General features: G+C 34.1%; 1 protein-coding gene across 2 annotated transcripts; it reads right to left on the bottom strand.

Annotated features, from left to right (window-relative positions):
* Positions 1-5,848: 5,848 nt before the first annotated feature.
* Positions 5,849-25,906, bottom strand: LOC143257304 (uncharacterized). 2 transcript variants are annotated; one of them, XM_076515753.1, is made up of 7 exons: positions 25,640-25,906; positions 21,913-22,562; positions 15,147-17,283; positions 10,842-10,904; positions 8,936-9,053; positions 8,087-8,516; positions 5,849-6,434 (listed from the first exon to the last, which is right to left on the bottom strand). In XM_076515753.1, exons 3-7 carry the CDS (start codon positions 15,445-15,447, stop codon positions 6,063-6,065), a joined length of 1,284 nt encoding a protein of 427 aa, XP_076371868.1. In that variant the 5' UTR covers positions 15,448-17,283; positions 21,913-22,562; positions 25,640-25,906; the 3' UTR covers positions 5,849-6,062. The 2 variants fall into 2 exon arrangements, with proteins under 2 accessions (XP_076371868.1, XP_076371878.1); XM_076515763.1 differs by lacking the exons at positions 10,842-10,904; positions 15,147-17,283; positions 21,913-22,562; positions 25,640-25,906 and adding an exon at positions 10,496-10,597.
* Positions 25,907-26,964: the final 1,058 nt, after the last annotated feature.

Genomic DNA, 26,964 nt, shown 5'->3' on the forward strand with positions numbered 1-26,964 from the left:
TGAAGAATGAGTTGTAACCTCAACTTTTCTTTTGAGCTCAGATTTGACCTGGGACTTTAGATGAGCCAGCAAACCATACATCAACAAAATAGGCATATGTCTGAAACTTTACTTACATGCCTGGATGCGAAGGCAAATTCAAACGACAGCCTTACACTGGGAATAGTCTACTTCATTATTCCAGGCTGCAGTAGCGTTTCCAGTGTACATACACTAAACTAGTTACAGTATTTAGGCTTAACGTTATTGTCACTCAGTTCTCAGATGACATTAACGTCAGGCTTAATGCTATTACAGGGGTGGCCCGTAAGTCCCTACCCATCCATATGTTATTATGTTATATTCAATTACGCATGTATTATATATTTGTTTCTTTTTTTCACAGAAATATGGCCGATGTAAGCCCATTTATACTTGAAAATGTCTCACAGAACATGGCGTCGCATATTATGCAGCGAGAATGAGGGACAGCACACAGATACATTGGATACATAAGATATATGGATGGGTAGGGACTTTTAGGCCACCCTGTACATTGCAACTGAGGCCACTAACGTTAAGCCTAGTACTTAGTATTAACCTTGCTCACATGAAGTTGTTTAGTTTATGCACTTTTTCAATCCTAAATTGATTTTCTTGATATTTCAGTTAACATTATCTTCGTATGACCACGGTGCCACAGTACTGTACTACTACTACTCGTATGGTATAAACATAGCAATGTTAAGAACCTTGTTATCGAACATGTCGAAGTCTTACGTAATTTGATCTAAAAGGTCGAATTATCGCCTTTAGACTGCTCCGATCATTCAATTGTTTTCCCAGCTTTTCAGAAATGTAATACAACACATAGTGATCTGAATTTATAGTCACAAAATAGTTGAATTACACCTGAAAGTTTCTCTTCGTTGTATTTGTGTTTCTGTCTCGGATTGTTCGTTCGTCTCATAAAAAAATATCACCAGAAGGCACCCTTGTACTTATCTCCTCAGTAAATCTGAGCTTCAGATCTGCTTATATTATTACATAATTACAAGGGTATATATACATGCCCAAATGCTCTTATAGGTTTACATGTAATATATGAACGGTGGCATTGCTACAGTAGCATTCCTTTCTAAAATGTTTCTTGGTATGATAAATTGCAAACCATGTACTCACAAACAAAGGTTTTTATCAGCAAGCTATTTGAAGCCAAAAAACGTAACGGCTTAGAAAACTTCAGTGAAAAACACACTTATGAAAATATTATAAAACACACAAATAAAGCAATACTAACGCAATTAAAACTAAAACAAACAAGACAATAACCTAAATATAAGGCACGAAAACAAAGCCGAAAAAAACATCAAACTAGCCACGTCTCTGTACACATCTGTTACCATTTCTGTTTTACTTATATTTCTGTGGTATTATTCTCTTTGTTTCTGTAGATGTGACTGAATAAAGCAGTAAAAGATAAAACAAAACAGTTCCACTGCCGAAAATTTCTTATAAATAGCCACAGCAGAAGAAATGATTGAGAAAATATTTCATCTGCAAGGTGACACACCATAACATGTGATCATCTTTTACCTGAAGTTTTATCAACATTTTGTACCGCTCTTTACAGCAATCTTTCGCAAATCAATTACTTACTTCAGATTCATAATTTAGTAGATTGTCGAAACTTTAGTCACTAACCGAGCCAAAACTTTTAACAATGCAGAGTAAAGTCAATCACGGTAGGTAAGAGCAATTACAAAAAAAAAAAAATCAAAGTGTGGTAGTGAAAGAGGTTAGGGCATTATAACTAAGGGAAATCTCTGTGGTTCTCCTTCCTTTGGTGCCCTAATCACGTGCGTATTTTGGTTAATGGTTAATCCAGGGCTGCTTTAGTTGATTGTTAAGCCTTTATAGTATGTGATTTTACGTACGAATGATGATAATAGTAATATTCAGAGAAAGTTAAACTTGCAAGTTTGTTGCGGGGATTCAGTTCATTTTTACAGAAAATTTCCTTTATACTTTGTTTTAAACTTTTAATTTGAAGTTCTTCTGTGATATATTTGATTCTTTGGTCTGGTTGTTGTTTTGTATTAAGCACAAAGCTACACAATGGGCTATCTGTGCTCTGCCCATCACGGGTATCGAAACCCAGTTTTTACCGTTGCAATTCCGCAGACATACCGCTGAGCCACTTGGGGGATTTTTGGTCTGGAGATATACTATTATTTTTAGGAAGGTTGGTGCCAATTTGTAGCGTTATTAGCCCTTTGTCTTATCGCTGAGCCAAGTAATGTAGTACAGTTGTATTTAACTGTTTCTAGACGATCGTATATGAAAGTATCTATTCATGCATTTAATGTTCTCAGTTTTATAACTTGTTTATAGTTTAGATTTCACTACATTCACTCTCAGCCATTAACATATAAGTAAACTTACAAGCAAAAGAAAGACTTTTCGTTTGTTTTGGAATTTCGCACAAAGCTACTCGAGGGCTATATGTGCCAGCCGGCCCTAATTTAGCAGTGTAAGAGTAGAGGGAAGGCAGCTAGTCATCACCACCCACCGCCAACACTTGGGCTACTCTTTTACCAACGAATAGTGGGATTGACCGTAACATTATACACCCCCCACGGGTGGGAGAGCGAGCATGTTTATAAAGAAAGACACAATAACAAGTTATTTGATTATGTAGGGTGAAGAAGAGGAAAATCTTTTCATGTAATTAAATTATTTTTACATGTTTACAGATTATTTTATGATAATTTTTTGGGTATATATCAAGGGTCAAGTGTTCTCGTCATAATGAAGATCAGTCTAGCCGTTCTTTGTTATTTGTTCTTATAGACACGATCAAAAGTACGTGGAAAGGTTTATTTGGTTTAAGTTTGTATTGCTCAAATTGGGATAAAGGATTTGCATAATTAAATGATCATCATTGTTCTACCTATTGTATTGTATATTACTCTAACATTTCTACAGAAGGTCAATATCTATAGATTTCAACAGGTTTTTCAAATCGGTAAGCTGTTATAACAGGTAAAAATTATAGATAAAACTCCAACTCTATCATCTCAGGTGTTATCAATAGAGATATTATTTCAAAATCTTGAAAAACCAATAAAAACAATGTTTTTCAGAGAATCATTGGTGTGGAAAAATGACGGCTGTAAAATTTACGTTCATAGAACCAAATGATTTGTATGTTCTTTAGTTTAGGGATGTTACAGATATTTTACAAACATTAGATTTTGACACTAATAAAGGAAGCTATGAAATTTATTACTAAGCGGTCCATGATTTTGACGGTAAGTAAACAATTTTTTAAGGGTATAAAGCTTCCTTGTTTGACGTTAAGGACAAAACTACAATAAGCCAAGTATCATTGTCGGTGGAGATATAATACCTTAAGATCAGAATTATTAACAACCTCAGTTTTATTCTTGTACCTTCAGCTGTGTTCTCAAAAAACCTTTGTCTTACTAAAATTATAGAAGGAATATTTCCCATCTTTGTTACACAGAAGAACCGAAGATAATTGCCAGGGACACGTACCAAACATCAAACTTTATTCATAAGACACCATGACAACAGTACTTAGAAAAAAATTTCTGGAATGACATCGATAGTAACGGGAGGAAAGTTACAGGAAATATTTTGATATCTAACATCAAATGTTAAGATATTTTGTTATTGAGTTTTATACATTTTAAAACATATGTACATAACCAACCGATAACTGAAATTTTTTATTCACATGCCGTTATGATATCGACATATTCCGATAGTACTTTATATAATTCTAGGACAAGATGTGTTTCAACGTATGATAATTTCCTCTTATATCCACTAACATTGTTTTCACGTGTAAGGTTACATAAACGAGTAACTCTTGCCCTTCATTATACACCGCTCTGATCCTCAACCGTCGATATAACACATACAGGTCAGTCAGTATATGGTGGCTAGATTTTATTGAGGAATCAAAAGGGATTAACAATAGATATATCCTGAATGGTCCAGAAAACAAATTCTTAATTGAAGGATAGATGCATTTTGTATGGAACGAAACAATGTCTATAAGTTTAGTGAATGTTAGCTATCACGGATGTCGCCCATTTGAAGTATGCAACATTTGTTAAAGAATATTGTACATTAATGCGTGTTCCAGCCAAAATTATCAATGATGGAGTTATTGCTCCTCACTGGAAGCGCAAACATGAATATTTTCCTCAAAGTGACAAAAAGAAGATCTTTACAGCTGACTCACCACTTCTCACTCTTGACTGAAATTTCGCAACACATTTGAAAGTTAGGTCTGCCTGTATTGTGGTATAGTATCGTTCATATATCAGTTGGAACTAACGATCCACCTCTAGGATAGTTTCTCGTAGATTTTACGGATGAACTTGATGAAGATCGCATCTCATTGTGGGTCGATGGTGGAGTGAGAAACTGCGCATATCAAAGTATCAAATAGAAAAACCTAAACTTTTCATCAGTGAAGTATATGGTCCTGAATATATTTAACATTGAATAACAATCTACAATTCCTATAAATTCATCCCTCAAACATCAGCCATCATCAACTGATCCTGCTTCCTAGAACATTCCCACTGTTTAAGGGTTAAATAGAATATATTGAAACTTTAAAACACTCTTAATAATCATTCGAGAATAAAACTATATCTGTTGTCTATTTTACATCAAATGTCACATCCTTCAAGTCTATAATACGGCACCTTATGATCACTATATGACAGCATCTTTTAAAAGTAAAATGGGGCTTGCGAGCTGAAAGGGGATGCAAAAACAGGGCCTAAAATCGTTCAAATATAAAATGTTCTTTTTTTCTGTTTTACAGGTCCAAGAGGATCTGTACAAGGTGATAATGATTTTTCCTAGTTACTGAGTTACAATTAAAGGTCCTTTTCAGACCATCGAATCTTTAAAAAAATGTTACGATTACACATTTAATGTTTTATATCTGTGGTCGACTTAGTTTTCAAGTTAAATTAATGTACGGATATAAGTCGTTATAAATTCAGCAGTTTTTAACATGAAAAGAAATACAGTATTTATTCTAATATATCAAACAAGGTAGATGTGTGAGCTATCCAATTTTTATAAACATTTAACTTTCGTCAAAAGTAAAGGCAGAGGAACTGCATAGTAACGCTATTAATAAAAGTGAACAAAACTGCCAAGATATTCATTGAAATTAATAAAGATGACATTCTTAATTATAAGCACAATTTGAATTTTACCTAATATTTATAAAGAAGGAGTTTCATTACGACCTATTGTTTTCGACAACTGAGTTTTCAGCCATACTTTACTAGGCTGTAGTTGAATGTTTAAAATGTTCATTATCATTGAATCTGTATAAATAAATGTCAGTATGTGTGTATGTGTCTGTTTCTTATACGTCTCCACGTTTCTTGTTCAATTAACACAAAATTTAACACAGTGATAAAGTTCTATTTGTTATTCGTCTGCAAACCGTTAACTGGGTAATCAGACGAACGTCTTGCAATTCCATCTTTCACAAATGCTAATAGTTATCTTTAGTGTTTTACACTATATTATTTATACCCAATAGAAAACTAAAGTATCAATCTATCGATCTGGTTTGTTGTTTTCTTTATGCAGCTTTGTCTATTTTATCATTTGGTTTCAAATTTCTTCTGATGGAAATTACTAATTACATTGAAGAGCTTAGCTTAATTTCTTTAAGGAAATTATCACATAGTTAAAAAAGCCAGAAAATTATCACATTTATAGGACAGTGTTTTCTGTGTATTATTATTCTCCGTTCCCAGATGTATCATTTAATTACATTAAAGCATTATTGAATGTATCAATACCTTTAGTACATCAAAAAAGTGAACTTAAGTTTCATGACAGTTGACAGCAAAAAAGAGAAGACTCAGGCGAATATCATATTTTTTGTTTCTCATGTGTATGTTTTATTTATTATTTATATCAGTGAGTAAAATGTAAAAAATAGTAACTTATGAGATAAGGTAAAGTAATTCTTTTTAATATGGTATGCTTGTATGCAACTCATGGGTTATTTAATTTTTGGATTTTGGTTCCAGTTTCGGATCTCTTGTGAAAACAATCTTGTGAGGGCTGTCAACGTGTTTAATTTGATTATTCTTTTTAGGTTTCTGTGCAATAAGTTTATGTTCGCTTTTGCAACGTTTCAATTGACACGTAGGTGTTGATTTTGGAGCTCTACCAATAACAAATTTGTTTCGGTTTTCACTATTTTCAATAACAATAAAAACGTTTCTCTGATGATGTTCTGGCTTACTGCCAAGTTTTACAGTAATAATTTTATCAACATTGTGGAAAAGTCTCGTTGAGGGAGGCCTGATGTTGCTTGACACCTCCCTCTGGATACAATCAACGTCTTTAATTTCTTCTGAAGCTGGTGTTTCTGCCTGAAGATGTAAATCATAATTAGTGAGGGAACACTCATCAATCGGAAAAAAAAAAAAAAAAACTGTTTTAATAACAATATTCAGTTAATAAACATTTTTAAAATATATAATTTATTCTTTATGTAACAATCATTTTACTATAATATGAATAAAACCAAATAAGTGTTTATATGAAAATTGTATGTTATGGAATTGGGTTAAGATATCTGATAAACGTTTTCTCGAAACTCGAAATATATCTCAAGCATTGTCTCAAATAGTGAGGAAGGTAATATAGAGCAAACAAGAGCTTTAAATAATGTTTAACATTTATGTTTTGTAAGTTCACAAATACTAACTTGTTAAAATAAGATAAAACTACTGTTATAAATAAATGTTAGTTGTTCTCCTCATTTCATTGCTATATAAATTAAACATGAAAAGGTATGTAATCTGAACTACAAATGACTATAAAGAGAAAGAGTTTTCAAACTGTCTTATCATAGTTGTAACACTGAAGTAAATCACGGAGTTTATAGTACTTTAAAATATTCAATAATCTTAGTAAAGTCCAAAAGAAGACAATTGGATATTTCACTAAATGTATGTCAGACCAGTGAAATTTGGCTGACTATAAAAAACAAAATGTTGTAAAATGTATCAAGGTGTTATAAACAAGATATGGTGAAATCACTTGTAACAAAATGGTACAAATACACTGGTACTAAACTAAGAATAATAAAATCCACATTTAAAGTAAGTTACCGTGATCTAACGATTCGCAGCAATTATGTGATAACTGTTAAAAACAGAATCAGATGTTCGCAGCTTCAACAGAACGTCATTTCAGTGTATGTACGGTTAAAAACTCAAGAAGTTTGGTAATATTAACAACGAAAGGTAAATTTTAGTTGTAGTAAGACACAAAATAACTCACTTTAATATCAGTAGTGGAAGTATGTGTGGTAATGAAAATCATGAACCGACAATCAGACCTTTATGTTTTCCAGATGTCATAATAGCAATGGAAGTACCTCTTACATTATCATATATTGTAATGTTTGGTTTTGGCTTTAGCTAAATGGATGATAATTGTCTTGCTACATGTAATAATATTGAAGAAGAGGTAATTGACCAGTTTAACTAGGGTACAGACTTATCAAACCTCAATAGTATCGAACATGTATAGGTCTCTTTTGGAAGAAGAATTACATGTATTCAAATGACTCTGAACGCATGTTTTTCTGTAGTTGTGGATCTCTTAACAACACTCATTGTAAGCAAGCATATCATATTGATCACACAGTTTGACATAGTATACATTACATTAAAGTGAAATGTTTTTAACTCTACCAAATATTAATCATAAACGTAATATGAATGAGAAATTAATTCAATTTTGAACCAGATACAGATATTCACATAAATTAAGTATCAGAATGGTTGTAATTATTTTATAACAGTAATTTTGCATTAACATTAATAATGTGCTATTAATTCCATTATATTTCAGTTGCTTCTTGCAATATATAAATATATATATGTAGGTATAAATTAACTTGTACGAAGTGAAAGTTTAATATTAAGAGCGCATCCTATTTATTAATGGTTATATACTTATGCTGTATAATACTGAGTACTATAAAGTAAAAGAATTTTAAACGTATACGAACAGTTGTCAGTGAATCAGATTTTAATGTCTCTTCAGGTTTCTCATCATTCACGATTGTCTCAACGCGTGTCTTTAATTCAGTTTTATCAGGACTTGAAGCAGGCTTGCTCACGTTTTCTGCTCTTTCTGGTTTCTTTTCTACTGAGTTATTTTCATTTATTGTCTGCAATATGGTTGGTTCTGTTTGATTTTCCTTCAATACCACATTAGTTTCTCTTTTATTGAACTTATTTGTTGGGGCCTTCTCACACTCAGGGATCATTGAAACAGCTTCCAAAATGTCTAATTCACTGGGGGTGATCTTTTTAGTTACAAGCTGGTCTTCTAGCTTCGTGTAGGCAAAAACACCACAAGACCCGAGGATGCGGTTTTTTAGAGCTTTCCATTTGCCCCGGGCTTTTTCATTCACATTGCAGAAACAACAAAGAACACTAAATAATAATAAATAAAAAATAAATGAGAAATAAAAACGCGATTTTTTTTTTTCAGTTTTCTATATAAACAATACTATTAAAGATTAACTCTAAATAGTTGTCTTTTTTGTTGGTTTTATCGTTAGCAAACAGATCTACAAAAACACTTCATAAACCACCATGTAGAAATGTTAACTACAATTGAAAAGTTATTTTGACCTCGTTTGTAAGGTTAATTAAACATATTCAGCTTTACAAGGTTCACATTTGTGTTTTCACAAATTAACTACCAAAGGGGCACTGAAAACACTTGACATTTTCAAATATCCAACCCTACTATTCAATTAAAAGATAATTGGGTATTGAGGTCAGATGCTCTCTCACCCCTGTTCCACATACTTTAATTAGCAAGAACTGGAAGATAACTTGTAACTCACCACATAGCAATAAGACAAATCGAAATTAGTGTCAGCTCTTCCATCCACCAAGGATACCTTACAACTGTAGGTTTGGTCGCCCAGGGGAAAGTGACCTTGAGAACCATATCAGTTGGATCTTAAGAGAGAGAGAGTTGTTTTTAAAACAGTTTTACACATTGTATCGATTACATAAAACAGAAAGAATACTTCAAATGTAACTTCATAATAATAGGGAAGTGTATAATTCTTTAAGCTCAAATATGAACTTGATTTAACATATTAAAAATTTCAATTAAATAAATATGATATTTCTTACATGTATAATATATTTTCATATTAAGCATTGATAACAACCTTTACAATTTGACAACTGTATATATACATTTTATCTTTACACATTAAACAGATAATTAGCAAAGAAAAATGACGCCTGTTGTACTATTTGAGCTCCTTACTAGTAGACAAATAGTACAGTTGTGTAATAACAACAACTATATAGTTATATAACGGGAAATCAACTAGGTTTTCCAACATATTTACATTGTGAGACGATATATCACGAAACCTACTGACTTTCCATTCCAAACACACGTGATCAGACGATATAAAAAAAATCTCGACATTTTCTTTACGATAATTTACATATTATACAACTCAGTATAACACAGTGAGTAAAATCAACTTCGATTCACTTAAATTGTAAGAATATATAACACAAATTAAACAAACCGTCTTTCCATTGACTACTTAATAAAGCCAGTTTGTTTAATCGCTATTCATTTACTGAATTAAGTTTTATAATTAGCTTCTTCACTTATTATGGTACACAATTATATTTTGCTATCGAATCGTATCCACTGAATGGTAGTTTCTGCGTTTTTATAACACTATTAACAATTGTAATTTTACAAATTTGTCTTTACTGTAAATTTACCAGATAAAGAACGACACCATTTTGACCACAAACACTGAACGTCGTACGTCAATGCTCATGAAGTTTTTTCGCTTAATTTGTAACAATTCTTTCTAATAGTTTTGTTCAGAACTTACGAGACGGTGCTAACGTTTTGATAATCCAATGTTATTATAATCTTATATTAAGACATTTGTTTTGTATTTGGACAAATTACTTTCTTTTATTACAAAAACGACATTATGTACACAAAATAAACATATTAAACATAGATTTAAATTATGTTTTGGGACATACACTGTTTTAGTGAAATATCTTTGGTCTTTTTAGTAATAATGTGACGCACACAGATCGAGACACCGTTATATTTGTTTTCAATTTCGCGGATAGCTGAACGAGGGCTTTCAGCGCTAGCCGTTCCTAATTTTGAAATGATACACTGGAGGTAAGACAGCTATTCAATACTATTTGTCGTAAGTGTTTGAGCTCATCTTTAAAACAAGTAGTAGGATTTCCAAGTAAAAGCAAAGCTTTTCAATGCATTAAAAACCATGAAAGTTATGAAGAAGTATCGTATTATAACAATCTGCCTGAACAAAAATAAACATCTTTAAAATGTTAAGGAAACAATAAAAGAAAACTTTAAAACCCTTTTGTTTCATTACTTCTACAAAGATCTTTATTATCAGCTCCTTCTTCATCAGTAATTTTATCTCCCGGACAAGGTATACAGGCGTCAGCACCAAATGATGTCATGTAAGTCCCTCCTGGACACGGCAGGCAGTGGGTTTGGAATCCATTATCATAGTGACCAGGAGGACATGGATCTAAAAGCGTTAAAGGTACATAGCTAAACATTTATTTACCCAGTGTTAATTTTTATCGTTCTAACAACGTCTTTAGTGTCAAAAAACGTATTTGTTTAACTAAAATTCCATATTTTTAAAAGTTTTTCATCCAATTGTGTTTAATGTAAACAGTTTAAAGTAATTGAGTATCATATATACTTACAACACCTGTAAACATCTCTTTGGTATCCTCGAGTACAGTTGAGATTCTCGGCTGGAATATACACTGGGGAAAACAACAGAGAGTTAATATTTTTGTAAGCACCTTTTGTGTCACCGTTGGAATTTTAAGGTTTTTCACAATGAGCACGACGCACTAGTTATAATATTAATTATGACTCACTCTGTAAAATAACAACATAAATAAATAAGTACAATAAATATCTTTGTTTCGAATATTTTAAATTCTTATTTGAATATATTTTCATGATTTGAGCATATAAAAATTTACATTGAAAAGGTCTGTTGCATACCTTTCCCAAAAGCAACCAATTTTCGGTTACATTACACCATTTACGAAATGTTAAGCTATGTCATAAAGTTGTTCTGATAAATTCTGTTCTGCCGTAACTTTATATCAGATTGAGTCACATTATATGCCAGGTTGCATATTCAAAACTGTTTTGGTATGGCTTACTAATCCCTATAAACTATAAAATATTATTGCTATGAACATCAGTGGCAGCCTCTGACTAATACTGTATGTTTATTACAGGAGTACCGATAAGATTACGAGTTCGTCTTCATCACTGCCCTGAAAAAGTTATTTCAGGGCATCTTCAGCATCAACTAATGGAATGTGATGCATCTTCCAAGAGTATATTATAGCTGTCAATATCAACATCTGCACCTTGGAGTTGGGCAATATCACCCATTACTGGAGTCCTGATTAGATGGATCAGTATATGAACGAACAAAGGGTCGTGAGGTTTATCTTTAGAATGTGTAGTATTGATGGTAACATTTATAGTAATTATATGTCGATATGTTTACCAATACTTATTCATACCACACTTCAACATCGACACTTCCTCTCATGAAAATTAAGAAAAACTGATTTCATGCTATCTCTAATGTAATAATTCATTGTAAGAGCTTTTAACATTGTTGTCGTAATCTATTTCATGCATTTATATTTCTGAGGAACCCACTTGAAGCTAATAAATTTTGCAGACATTCTACAATGGGTAATTTAAAACTTTTTATTGCAGAACTCATATATAATTCGACGTTTTTAGGTTATAAGGCGATTAGGAAGGAGATTTGAGATACGGTGATACAGAGAAACCTCCGTCAACAACACGATACTCACCCAGTCAATAACCCCAAATACAATAAACAAAATACTTATATTCTTGTAAAAAAAATAAAGCAAATACAATACTAATGTCATTTATAAAATACTTTATGGCAACTTCCACGTATTTTACGTCAGAGAAACAAGCCCGAAACTCAAAACAACTAAAATTCCTATCTGGTGCAGTAACAACAGTTTGATCAGCAGAGACAATTCCATAAAGAAATTATTTACTTTGTAGGTGAACAAACGAATAATATGAATTATTTGACTCAATCAACTGAAAACCATGATTAGAAAAGTATCCAGATCATTCGTAAGTATCACTAATATATTAATACATATCAGAGAAAAACAAAATAAAATATATAAAACAAGAGCTGAGATGTTAGTTTTCAATGACAAAATTCAGAATAATTAACAGTAGTTGGCTTTTACAGTGGAAAACAGTAGATCGGAGTTAGCTAAGTTAATACAAGCACTGTATGTGACCGCAAATAGAAAGTTAAGTTATTGCTTTCTACTCTGAGTAAGCTATCAAATCTATTAAACAAAAGCAAAAGATTACCTCACACTTACAGTTTGTGGTCCCTACACAGTTATCAGATTTTCATTTATTACACGCGGACTGACATTACTACAGCTACAATTAGAGGTACCTTGAAAATGTTTAAACAAATTGAAAAGAAATGCAGCTGTATATTGTAGCTGTATTAATATCAGTCCACGTGTAATTCATGAAAATCTGATAACTATATGTAGGGACCTTCAACTGTAAGTGTGATGTAATCTTTCGCTTTTGTCTAATATATTTGATAGCTTACTTGGAGTAGAAAGCAAGAACTTAACTTTCTAATTAACTGTAGAGAATGAAAAGCTTTTCGAATGATAAAGCACACATAGTTATTCTTATAGCCAAACCACATCGGGCTATTTACTGTGTCCACCGAGGGCAATCGAACTCCTAATCTTAGCGTTGTAAATCAATTGACTTACCGCTGTCCCATCGGAAGACTATTTCATTAAAACAATAACTCCACGAACATAGTTATTTAAAGTTAAGTGTTAACTAATTTTATCTGTTTGCAGTCCAAAACTGGTTGCTTATCAGTTCGATTATAAGACTATAATCGTAACGTTTTTAATGAATGATTAAATGGTACAATAGATTATATTACACGTTTTAATCTGCGAGTTTTGTTTCTATTTTTCTCTGTAAATTTGCACTCCACTTAAACTAAACACATACTTATACGACTTGGATTTAAATCTATTCATAAAGAATGTGAAAAAACAACGTATTTGCAAGTCATTTGAAAATACTGAATCACAAGAATAAGAGGATCAATTTAAAAGAAAACACCAGTTTTAACAAATGAAGTTTTAATCAAAATTCCTTTTAACCAAAGAAATTATTCAGTCGCATTTATTCCAGTTTAAACATTAAATCATCGGGAGTGTAATATCATTGCTTCGCCAACTTAAACATTTTCTACCCATCCTGTACATATTTTACAACGAATAAAGAAAAATATTTTTTGATCGCTATAAATGAGACCTACTAACGGGTTCTAGCATTAAAGAAATCTCCTAAAACGAGATTTTCGCACACCACTGACTTAAAATCGGTAATGAGCAAATTGAGAAAAATGAGGCAGAAATATTTGCGAGCAAATGTGACGTTAAACATAATTATTAGGCTTCACTAACCTCTGCACTCCCCATCAAAACCTTATACTATTAAAGAAACATCCATTTATGGTAAGAACGAAAATATCTAATTTGTATATGCAAAAATAAATGTAGAGCTGAGTTGTTTATGTTTGTGTGTTTTCTTTCAGCTAAGCCACGTCGGGCTATCTGCTGAGCTCACCGATGGGATTCGAACCTCTCATTTTAGCGTTGTAAATCCGTAGACTTACCTCTGTACTAGTAAGGGGCAGAGTTAAGCTAGCAAAAAAAAGAATCGAACGGCAGTGGTATTAACAGTTTGAAACTACTGTATAGAAACTTTAAATTGATTGAAAGTGTTGTGTATCAGTAAGAGTTTCAAATTTTTAACCAAATCTTTGAATACCTCAGGTTGATTTGTCAGAGAGTATCTTGTTTACTTTTAGCCTCGTTAACTACCAAGCTCTGTAAGAGAAAAATCAGGAATTCCATAGCTCTAACCAATGAATACAAATGCTTTGCAAACGAAAATTAATGACAGAATTAACTTTCTTTTTTCTTTGTATGAACACCCGGCTTGGTTGTTTACAAAAACGTAACACATGACATGAAATTTTTATTGTGAAATAATTAAGTTAAAAGTGATACTATTGTCAACATAATCTTTCGTATACATGGGAAATATAAATAATTTTGTAGTCAATACACATGTAGAAACGGGCAAATTTACATAATGTCTGAATAAAACAATATAGGATTGTTTGTGAATTTCGCACAAAGCTACTCAAGGGCTGTTTGTGCTAGCCGTCCCTAATTTAGCAGTGTAAGACTAGAAGGAAGGCAGCTAGTCATCACCACCCACCGCCAACTCTTGGGCTATTCTTTTATCAACGAAAAGTGGGATTGACCGTCACATTATAATGCCCCCACGGCTGAAAGTGTGAGCATGTTTGACGCGACAGGGATGCGAACCCGCCACCCTCAGATTACGAGTCGCACGCCTTAACACACTTGGCCATGCCGAGCCCTAACAGCATATGAATCAAGATTTACATGTATTTATACTAAAGTTATACACAAATATTTAGAAGTAAGTACTTTTTCGAGATTTGCGACTGAAATATAAATCCCTTTCACGTATCAGCCCTCAAATATATTCTCCCATCATGTTTTCGTTATACACGCTCCCAAGCCACAAAAGTAAAGTTTGAAGAGAATAGGCCTTTTCCATTTACTTTAGGCATAAGCAATTAGAAAATAACATTTTGTGCCCAGAAACAAGAAAAGGTAAAATTTTTCTTACACAGTGTAATCTTACGTATATACAGACAATTATTATTTTAATCAATACACATGGTGAGTGAAATATCAAACGAAAAGGTTATGGCTGAAAGAAATTTAAAAGCAAGATGGACGATTTCGATTTTGGTGTTATTTCTGTTAAATTAGTGTCGTTTAATAAATGAAAATACGGTCTTTAAAAAAAAAACCTTGAATTACCTCTGACATCATGTTTGTAATCACCTTCACGATTTTTGCATGTGTAAATTCCCGCGTCTTCAAATTGGATGTCGGTTAGCACTAATTTGCCACCGTATTTTATTTGCGTTTTCTCACTATTAATAACTTGTTCATTGAGATTTGAGAACCAAATTACTGGTTCTTCTCTCGCTCTTTTATAAGCTCGGTTTGAACAAATTAATGTGAGAGTAGAACCACGTTCAGTTTCGTAGACGAATCTAAAACCTGAAACAAGCAGGAAATTAGCGAAAATATAAAATAATTGAGTGTAATTAGCCATTGAATTCTCTTTGCACTGTACGCTTTGTAAATCACTTTCTGTATTGTTTCTAAGTGAAATATCAGTGTTACTGTGGCACAAAGTATTCTTGTTTGAATGACGTCATGAACTGAAGTAACATTGTTCGGTGGAAAAACGTTTTACTAACAATAATGATTGCAAAGTTTATTGCTTTCTGTAGTGTGAAAGACCCTTGAACTGAGAAATTATAATCATGTTTATGTTATGCATAATTTAGATTTAATAAATAATAACAACACTTGCCTAAGATTTCAACTTGAAATTTAGGTAAAAGCAAATAAAATGTATACGAAGTTTTGCTTTGCAATTTCTTCTGACAATACAAGTCTTAGTCGGTATTTATATCAACCATAATAAGAGTGCTAACAGATGTCTCATGATACATATAAATTATAATTGAGTAGTTATAAATGTATAAACACTGTAACAATATTTAAATTGAAAAATCAGTTAAGGAATATTCACATATATTACTTGTGTGACAAATACTGCATTCCACGGTGTTATATAGGGATTAATGACTACAATTAGCTGTATCAAATATTTTGTTCTTCAAAACTAATATGATTTCAATAGTTTGTTTTTCGAATGTCGCACAAAGCTATTCGAAGGCTATAGAGGTTTGCGTGTGACGTCACTCTTGACCTAGTTACTGCTGACCGTGTTTATATTCCAACACAAGGGTGATTCATTGTCAAAAGTGCGCGATGGTACACTCGTGTTGTGCATTTAACTGTTAAAATCGACATGGACAGGTGGAAAATGTGTCATACAACAGATTTTCTATAGATCCCGACCGAAGAAGACGATGGATTGCAGCTGTCAATAAAAAAAACTGGACACTCACAGAGCACACCAGACTTTGTAGTAAACATTTTGTGTCAGGTATCTATAATTCATCTATAGCCAGGCTGAATAAATTGAAACTTACACGCATGATATATGTACAGCAGAGCACACTGCAGCACCAGTCAAAGAAATGTTTTTGCACACTTTTATTTTACTTTTAAATAACTGAATAGTAAATTTACTGAAGGAACAATATTATTCATGATGAATAGGTTATATAGCAATTTGTACATTAAGACAAAATATTAATATCTCTTAAAGAACCAATTTAAGTGATTCATCAGAAAACCACAACTGGCACAAAATTAAAAAGTGTGCAAATAATTAATTTGTTGGCTGTACACTCAGTTGTTAAACAATGTTCAGCATATTCAGTTATATATATATATATATATTCAGTTAAAATGTACAGTGCATGTGTTATATGTATAAATATTATCTGATGATGCCTGTAGATCTATATCTTAACTAAATTATTGTACTCTGTTTCAGGGACGAAGAGTGATGATCCCCTATCACCTGACTATGTACCTTCCATATTTCATTTTACACGTTTTCCCCTGAAGAGAAGGAAAGCTGCTGAATTGTGTACATATGAAAACAGGAAAGAAGTGACCAAAAGGAGAAAAGAACAACAAATGAGACATAAAGCTGCTGCTGGGCTGCTTGACCTTGCTTTCATAGAATTTGCTGGCACTGATAGCAGCTGTACTGATTCTGCTGATGAACTTGAAGCTACATGTGATAATTTTGACTTGTGTACATCACAATATACAATTGAGATATGTATGCAGACGGAAATATCATTCATAGACTTAGTTAGACTTGAATCTGAATGCCAACGTGGGAGCAGACTTCACCTAGTCCAGCCTTGGAGGTGCAGTGGGAAGATATTATCTCTCCATTCGTGCAGCTAGCAACCCATAGCTTTAGTGGTGGTTCATTTAGCTGCTGAGAGTGGCACACCTGTAAAATAACAAAGAAAATATTAAGTTGTGTATATATAAGCTTTTAAAGACAACTGGGTATCAGGTTGGGATACATGTGTCACTCAAATAATAAAATAATATAAAAAATAATAGAACAGTTAAATATTAAATTATTTTTACAGAAACCTAACATGGCTATTGACCAGCTTTAACGCTGGTCTATGTCTACTTGTACTATTTATTATCTATATATTGATTCCGTACCAAAAATTAATCATAAACAAAAATTAAGTTTTGAAACAGCCTAGACAATTAGGTGTCTTAATATCATTATACAAACATGTGTAGAAGTTCTCCGAGGCGAGAGTTTTGACAACAGTCAGGACACATGTATTACAATAATATTGAACCATTTATTAAAATGGGGGCCCTATTTTACTTAAGTATCTAGTCTTCTTCTAAAATGTAGTTAAATCTATCATACAGAGTACGATACATGTATGTAATACAACATGATGTACAAACTTTGGCTGTAATGATGACTTTATCCGACGTTGCCCTGATTATCTGGACATTCTGTACAAATCCTGCCACAAAGTACTTGTACGCATCAAGGCTTTTGTAACCTTTTAGACTTTCATTTGTAAAGGTGGAAGTCCTGTTTATCAAATATATATAAATGTCACCATATGTAATATTTGGCAGATCTACTCCGGCAACAGCCTGACTCTGAACAACGTTGTCTTGGCTGGATATTACTGGCGTAAATACACGTGGCGGGAGCATATACGGGTCTCCTACACCCAGTTCCTTCACGTTTTCCTCATACCTGGCCTTATCAGCACCTGTCAGGTGTGCTACAAGTGATGAAAAGCCAGCGGCAGCCATTTACATGTGAATAGTACTGAATATAGCAGTTGTTAACTCGTTCAGTCATGCGGGACACTTGCCACCCAATATGGCGATATGTTTACAAACTCGTTGTGGTCACGTGACACTAATAGGTTCACGCAAAACCTCTATTTGTGCTAGTCGTCCCTAATTTAGCAGTGTAAGACTAGAGGGAAGGCAGCTAGTCATCACCATCCACCGCCAACTCTTGGGCTAATCTTTTACCAACGAATAGTGGGATTGACCATCACATTATAACGCCCCCACGGCTGGGAGGCGAGTATGTTTAGTGCGACCGGGATTCGAACCCGCGACCCTCGGATTACGAGTCGAACGCCTTATCACACTTGGCCATGCCAGGCCAAGATTTCAATAGATCTTCCGTCCTGAAAACGGTAAAATGTTCATTACGCTGTTCATGGTTGCCAGGTAAAATACTATCACAGTTTTGTTGTGCTGTTGCAATAAAGTTAATACCCTGAATCAAATAAGCCTAAGATTTATAATGTTTGTGTTTTTCTTATAGCAAAGCCACATCGGGCTATCTGCTCAGTCCACCGAGGGGAATCGAACCCCTGATTTTAGCGTTGTAAATCCGGAGACATACCGCTGTACTAGCGGGAGGCAAGATTTATAATAAATATTATAGAAATTGCAAATGCTACTTTCCCTCAGGCCCAGCATGGGCAGGTGGTTCAAGCACTCGACTTATAATCCGAAAGTCGCGAGTTCAAATTCCCGTTATAATGTGACGGTCAATCCTACTATTCGTTAGTGAAAGAGTAACCCAAGAGTTGGCGATAGGTGGTGATGAATAGCTGTCTTCCCTTTAGTTTTACATTGCTAAATTAGGGATGGCTCGTCTTGCTTTACGCGAGATTCAAAAACAAACCTATCTCTTAATTTGACGTTAAGATACATTTGCTTCTAGATTTTAAGTTGTTCATTTCTCAGTTAAACAACTGAAAACTGAGAAGAATAGCATGCAAAACTAACGTACAAATCAATTACACGATAGTACATGAATGAAATCCTTTGTTAAATGTAATTTTTCTTACTGTGACACTTCGGTTTTTGAAACGTAGATTTATATTTTTATAAATCTTCAATTTCATAAATATCTTGTTACGTATTTCTCTTCGTCTTTGAAGTGTGTTCTTGGATATTAAAGGAGGTCCGAGGTGAAGCTTAACAGTATGGGGTTCACTATAATGGGGCTTTATTTATATACGTATAAGCCTTTGGGCCCTTTTTATTATGGCTGACATTTTAATACATATATTTCTAAAAAGATGTCTACGAATTTGTGTCATTCGCTTATTCTAGATCTTTCTACAAGCCTATACAATGCGCATGCACATTATATACTGCACAGTATAAATCTGAGCATCACTTGCTGTCAGCGGCAGTTCAGTTTTTTCATGTTAAGGACTGGTGTATACTTTTTACAGAGATCATTTTATTATGCGTGAGAAAAGAATGTGTGATGATACCGAGCCAAAGAAACCTAACTCGCACGAGACGAAGGAATAAATGAATCATCTGTAAGACTGTTAAATGAAAAAACCAGTAAAAACAGTATTGAATGGCTACCAACTGTTTTGCCTCGAAAACAATCGTTAAGAAAAGGAGCTCTCTAATGGTGAATATGGAATGTCTGCTATCAATATGGATAGAAGATTGTAATCAAAAGCGAATTCCTTTAAGTCAAATGGAAATTGAAACGAAAGCTACGAGTCTTTTAAACGCCTTTAAAGATTGTTTGTTTGTTTTGGAATTTCGCACAAAGCTACTCGAGGGCTATCTGTGCTAGCCGTCCCTAATTTAGCAGTGTAAAACTAGAGGGAAGGCAGCTAGTCATCACCACCCACCGCCAACTCTTGGGCTACTCTTCTTACAAACGAATAGTGGGATTGACCGTCACATTATAACGCCCCCACGGCTGAAAAGGCGAGCATGTTTGGCGCGACAGGGATGCGAACCCGCGACCCTCAGATTACGAGTCGCACGCCTTAACACGCTTGGTCATGACAGGCCGCCTTTAAAGAAAACGTTGGTGAATGGGGAACTAAAGAAATATTTTTGGCAAGCCGTGATTGGTTCTTTCGTTTTAAAAAAACACTCTGGTTTTCATAATGTTCGTATTGCAGGCGAAAGTTCAAATTATTAAAAAGTTCGGTACGAAGATAACCAAATATTAATGTTGGTAAAACGGGTTTATTTTGGGAAAAAAAATGCCTTCTAGAACTTTTCTATCAGAAAATGAAAAAACTCGGCCACGTTAGAAGGCGTTAAAAGATCGTTTGACACTTGTTACGCGGAAATGGATCCGGCGATTTTAAATTAAAACCTGTGCTTGTGTATCGTGCGGAAACCCCCCGAACACTTATCAGCTGTGCAAAGAAGACTCTCCCAGTTGTTTGGCGATCAAATAAAAAAAAGCATGGGTCACAAAACCTTTGTTTGAAGACTGGTTAAAAATTTGTTTTTGTCCTGAAGTTGAACATTACTGCAAAAGAAAACAACTTGGACTTTAAAGCCATCCAACAGTGACTTTAATGGAAATGTCAAAATTCATCTTCTTCCACCCAATACAACATCTCTACTGCAATTAATGAATCACGGTGTCATTGTAACGTTTAAAGCTTATTATTTGAAGCGAACTTTCTCTCAAGCAATAAAGACTACAATTACAGAAGCTGCACTATCTTCGACTAAATTCTGGAAAAATTACATCATCAGAAGTGCTATCGAGAATATCAACGAAGCGAGAGTAACATGAGAGCAATATGGAAGCACGTTCTGCCTAATTGTGCAAGCTTTAAAAATTTTCCACTGGCTGGTTGAGGCTGAAAAATATGTACAGAGCAAATACATTGCAGATAAAAGTTAATTGCCACTTGACAGCAGTAGAAAGAACTTCGGTCTACCAGATTTAATGAATGGGCTGCACAAGGCACATATATGGCAAACTTATTTTCTTCTAAAATCTTTTGCTGCATATCCTTATAACGCCCAGACATGTTAGCAGCATTGTCATAAGACTGACTCCTATATTTTGTAAAATTAAGTTTGCAAAGTTCACGTAAGTACTGCAATACCTGGTTTGCCATTTCATCAGTCATATGACTTTTTAGTTCCAAAAAGGTTAAAAAGCATTCAATAGGCTGCCCATTTTTTAAGTATCGAGTACAACTCTTAACTGATCTATATGTGATAGATCTGGCGTCGAGTCAACTGACAAGCTAAAATAACAAGAAGAATTTACTTCATCAACAACGAATGTGTAGACCTTCTGAACCATTGGTTCAATGAGTTCTTCATAGGCGGTTTTGGACAAGTATGAAGGATTTCCTTTTCCAGAATTTCAATATTTATAAATATGCCCTGCTAAACTGGATCAAACTGACTTATGAGCTAATGTAGCCCTAAAAATTCCCATTCTGCAGTGAACCAAATTTCATCTGTTCTGTGAAAAGCCAGGCTACGTTCAGCTAACGTACAAATAACAGCTATTGCACGCTCCAAGACATGTTCCCAGTAATAACACTCTTCTTTTAATTTGTTTTTCCAACTCTTGTTGCAAGCCTAAACCTTGTCTGTAAGTTAAGTATGTCAGCATAGAGTCTCGGTGAGTAGTGCTTCTTTCATGATGATCAATTACAATAGTATTTCGCCAGTCACTGAACCCTTCTCTTTCAACAAAACACGAGGAAAATTTAGGGACAAAGAGTCGATAGTGAATACAACAACCATTATCTCTTGTATTACTCACCATTGGCTTTTACCCCAAAGAAAAGTTTTTGCAAACAGTATTTCATTGGTTTGCTACTATTGAAAGTCCAGCAAGATTTAACGAATGACCCATTGTGGTGTTAACAGTCAGTGGGTCCACAAGCAATCGAATAAGCCACATCAGCAGCAGAGAAATCGAGCCACAACCCTGGATCTTTTGCTTTAGTTTCTTCATCTTTTGTAGACTGAAGCATTTTACCATAGTTCAGCAATTTTCATTTTCAGAAATTATTTCAACTTCAAACTGTCTTGTAGAAAAACTTGCATCAACATTAACACCAGGGATATCTGGAGAATTTACAGGCAAAGTAAGATCAGTTGTGAAAGTTGTTCCAGTTGAGCAAGCCTGTGACACCTCAACGTCATCATGTTCTGACCTTCAAGTGGACAAAGTGGTGCTTGTAGATGTGGAGCTTGGTTCAACTTTAATCATGTCAGAGTCAGATACAGTACAAGTAACTTCTCATGGCAGAGATGGGTTTTGACTTGGAAGATCTTGTTGAGTAAGTTCAGTGAAAGAATTAGTCTGCTATCTAGTCTTGGCCACTAAATCCAAAGCCTTTTGTTGGTTCTCTTTTGCCAGTTTTTTCTTTTGTGCACCACTTAAATTAACTTGTTTCATCTTGCAGTCTGAAATATACAGAGAAAGAAACACAAAATAATACGGATCATATATAGTTATAATGATAAGAAACACACTGAAATTTATAAAGAAAAACATTCGTAAGACTATCAAACATACTAAACTCTAGGTCTACATTTAGACAAAGACTGTTAGAAAGTTATCCTAGAGTCCAGATCCATCAGCACATAAACATGAATTCATAAATACTTTTATTGACTTGCTGTATTCTGATATGTTGAAAACCATTCATGACTGGCCTCGATCCATTTTAGAAAAATTAATTTTCAGTCATTGCAAAAGTTTCATTAAGGTTGTTGTTATGGTAGCTGATTGCAAGAAGCAATGTCAATGGTAATATGTAAATCCACTGTGAGCCAAAAGTATTCCAAAACAATTTGTGATCCACAACACATTCTGTAGTAGCCTATATACACAGTAATCATTCTATAATAGTACACATATATAACATGTAATCAGTTGCACATTGAATTATTAAATACTGGGTTAGGCCTAGACTAGAGTACCTTAATCCTAATATCTGAAGAATGAGTTGTAACCTCAACTTTTCTTTTGAGCTCAGATTTGACCTGGGACTTTAGATGAGCCAGCAAACCATACATCAACAAAATAGGCATATGTCTGAAACTTTACTTACATGCCTGGATGCGAAGGCAAATTCAAAACGACAGCCTTACACTGGGAATAGTCTACTTCATTATTCCAGGCTGCAGTAGCGTTTCCAGTGTACATACACTAAACTAGTTACAGTATTTAGGCTTAACGTTATTGTCACTCAGTTCTCAGATGACATTAACGTCAGGCTTAATGCTAATACAGGGTGGCCCGTAAGTCCCTACCCATCCATATGTTATTATGTTATATTCAATTACGCATGTATTATATATTTGTTTCTTTTTTTCACAGAAATATGGCCGATGTAAGCCCATTTATACTTGAAAATGTCTCACAGAACATGGCGTCGCATATTATGCAGCGAGAATGAGGGACAGCACACAGATACATTGGATACATAAGATATATGGATGGGTAGGGACTTTTAGGCCACCCTGTACATTGCAACTGAGGCCACTAACGTTAAGCCTAGTACTTAGTATTAACCTTGCTCACATGAAGTTGTTTAGTTTATGCACTTTTTCAATCCTAAATTGATTTTCTTGATATTTCAGTTAACATTATCTTCGTATGACCACGGTGCCACAGTACTGTACTACTACTACTCGTATGGTATAAACATAGCAATGTTAAGAACCTTGTTATCGAACATGTCGAAGTCTTACGTAATTTGATCTAAAGGTCGAATTATCGCCTTTAGACTGCTCCGATCATTCAATTGTTTTCCCAGCTTTTCAGAAATGTAATACAACACATAGTGATCTGAATTTATAGTCACAAAATAGTTGAATTACACCTGAAAGTTTCTCTTCGTTGTATTTGTGTTTCTGTCTCGGATTGTTCGTTCGTCTCATAAAAAAATATCACCAGAAGGCACCCTTGTACTTATCTCCTCAGTAAATCTGAGCTTCAGATCTGCTTATATTATTACATAATTACAAGGGTATATATACATGCCCAAATGCTCTTATAGGTTTACATGTAATATATGAACGGTGGCATTGCTACAGTAGCATTCCTTTCTAAAATGTTTCTTGGTATGATAAATTGCAAACCATGTACTCACAAACAAAGGTTTTTTATCAGCAAGCTATTTGAAGCCAAAAAACGTAACGGCTTAGAAAACTTCAGTGAAAAACACACTTATGAAAATATTATAAAACACACAAATAAAGCAATACTAACGCAATTAAAACTAAAACAAACAAGACAATAACCTAAATATAAGGCACGAAAACAAAGCCGAAAAAAAACATCAAACTAGCCACGTCTCTGTACACATCTGTTACCATTTCGTTTTACTTATATTTCTGTGGTATTATTCTCTTTTGTTTCTGTAGATGTGACTGAATAAAGCAGTAAAAGATAAAACAAAACAGTTCCACTGCCGAAAATTTCTTATAAATAGCCACAGCAGAAAAAATGATTGAGAAAAATATTTCATCTGCAAGGTGACACACCATAACATGTGATCATCTTTTACCTGAAGTTTTATCAACATTTTGTACCGCTCTTTACAGTAATCTTTCGCAAATCAATTACTTCTTACTTCAGATTCATAATTTAGTAGATTGTCGAAACTTTAGTCACTAACCGAGCCAAAACTTTTTAACAATGCAGAGTAAAGTCAATCACGGTAGGTAAGAGCAATTACAAAAAAAAAAAAAAATCAAAGTGTGGTAGTGAAAGAGGTTAGGGCATTATAACTAAGGGGAAATCTCTGTGGTTCTCCTTTCCTTTGGTGCCCTAATCACGTGCGTATTTTGGTTAATGGTTAATCCAGGGCTGCTTTAGTTGATTGTTAAGCCTTTATAGTATGTGATTTTACGTATGAATGATGATAATAGTAATATTCAGAGAAAGTTAAACTTGCAAGTTTGTTGCGGGGATTCAGTTCATTTTACAGAAAATTTCCTTTATACTTTGTTTTAAACTTTTAATTTGAAGTTCTTCTGTGATATATTTGATTCTTTGGTCTGGTTGTTGTTTTGTATTAAGCACAAAGCTACACAATGGGCTATCTGTGCTCTGCCCATCACGGGTATCGAAACCCAGTTTTTACCGTTGCAATTCCGCAGACATACCGCTGAGCCACTTGGGGAATTTTTGGTCTGGAGATATACTTTTATTTTTAGGAAGGTTGGTGTCAATTTTTCTAATCTGCAAGTTTTGTAAACGTTAAATTTCGCATCGTATTTTTGAATTTCATCATATTTTTTGCAATGAAATAAATTTCTTATTTTCTATTTCGCCGTAACAGAATCAGATTCTTTCGATAAGGCTTACGTTGGTTAGTGGTAACTTTAGGCTTAGCTGGCCTTTGGTTTTTTTGAGATATGTCAAACGGAAGTTAAGCTGTAATTTTGATTTTAAAAGATTTAATATAAATATATGCTCAGTTCTCTCTTTGGCGAAATAAATTATTTTCGTTATCTTTTACAATACTCACAATAATAGATCAATTATTAGGCCTATATTAATCGTAAGGCCTTCCACGACGATTAACTTCCCTTTTTACTTTTCTTTGGCCTGCTTCCGTTTCGTAATATCTCGTCTGCTAATTTTTGTCTGTTTTTCTACTTTTACTGTTCCAATCACACTATTTATTTATCTTTAGCGCAAATAGACGAGTTGCTTTGCGCCATGAAACAGCATACCAAACTTCCCATCTTTATTACACCTTATCGTCTGTCTTCTGTATTCTGCACATTAAAAATTTCACGCGACACTCGATAATCTCTGCATCAATGAGTTACAAACAATGCGTACGACCCCTATCGAGTTTCGTAATTAAATTTGTCATAATGTTTACTTTAAATTAATTGATTGTGACTCTCATGTTACAAGTAAAGCTAAACAATCATTAAGTATTTATTCTTGAAATAAATTGTATAATTTATTTGATAAACATATAATCTTGTGTAATTATATACATATGTGACCTATCCTACCAGGCCTGCCATGGCCAAGCGCGTAAGGCGTGCGACTCGTAATCCGAGGGTCGCGGGTTCGCGCCCGCGTCGCGCTAAACATGCTCGCCCTCCCAGCCGTGGGGGGTGTATAATGTGACGGTCAATCCCATTATTCGTTGGTAAAAGAGTAGCCCAAGAGATGGCGGTGGGTGGTGATGACTAGCTGCCTTCCCTCTAGTCTTACACTGCTAAATTAGGGACGGCTAGCACAGATAGCCCTCGAGTAGCTTTGTGCGAAATTCCAAAAAACAAACAAACAAACTTATCCTACATTACGTGTCCTGGCATTGTCAGGTGGTAAGGGCACTCGACTCGTAATCTGAGAGTCACGGGTGCGAATCCACGTTAAACTAAACATGTTCACCCTTTCATTCTTAGGACGTTATTATGGTCAATCCCATTATTCGTTTGAAAGAGTACCCCAGGAGTTGCTTTTCCTCTTGTCTTACTCCACTAAATCAGGGACAGCTAGCGTAGATCGTTTTCGTATAGCTTTGTGCAATATTCAAAATAAAGAAACAAACCTACTTAACGTAATTACAACTTCATAAATAGAGTATCATATTATCCAGTGTTTGTTATGTTATTAGAGGCAATATTACACACTTTCATTCACATCATTCTTGGGTTTGTATGCAACTACTTGAGCATCTGCATGATATAAGGTTCTACTCATGTATCATTTGGAAAGTATTTGACATATGATTTATTACTGGGGCCCTTATCTTCACTTCTAGTGTTTTTAACTGAGATGTCCCTTGTCATTATTACTTCATCAACTAACACAACGCTAACATCCTCT

The sequence above is a fragment of the Tachypleus tridentatus genome, chromosome 1 (assembly GCF_004210375.1).
Source record: "Tachypleus tridentatus isolate NWPU-2018 chromosome 1, ASM421037v1, whole genome shotgun sequence".
Lineage (NCBI taxonomy): Eukaryota > Metazoa > Arthropoda > Merostomata > Xiphosura > Limulidae > Tachypleus > Tachypleus tridentatus.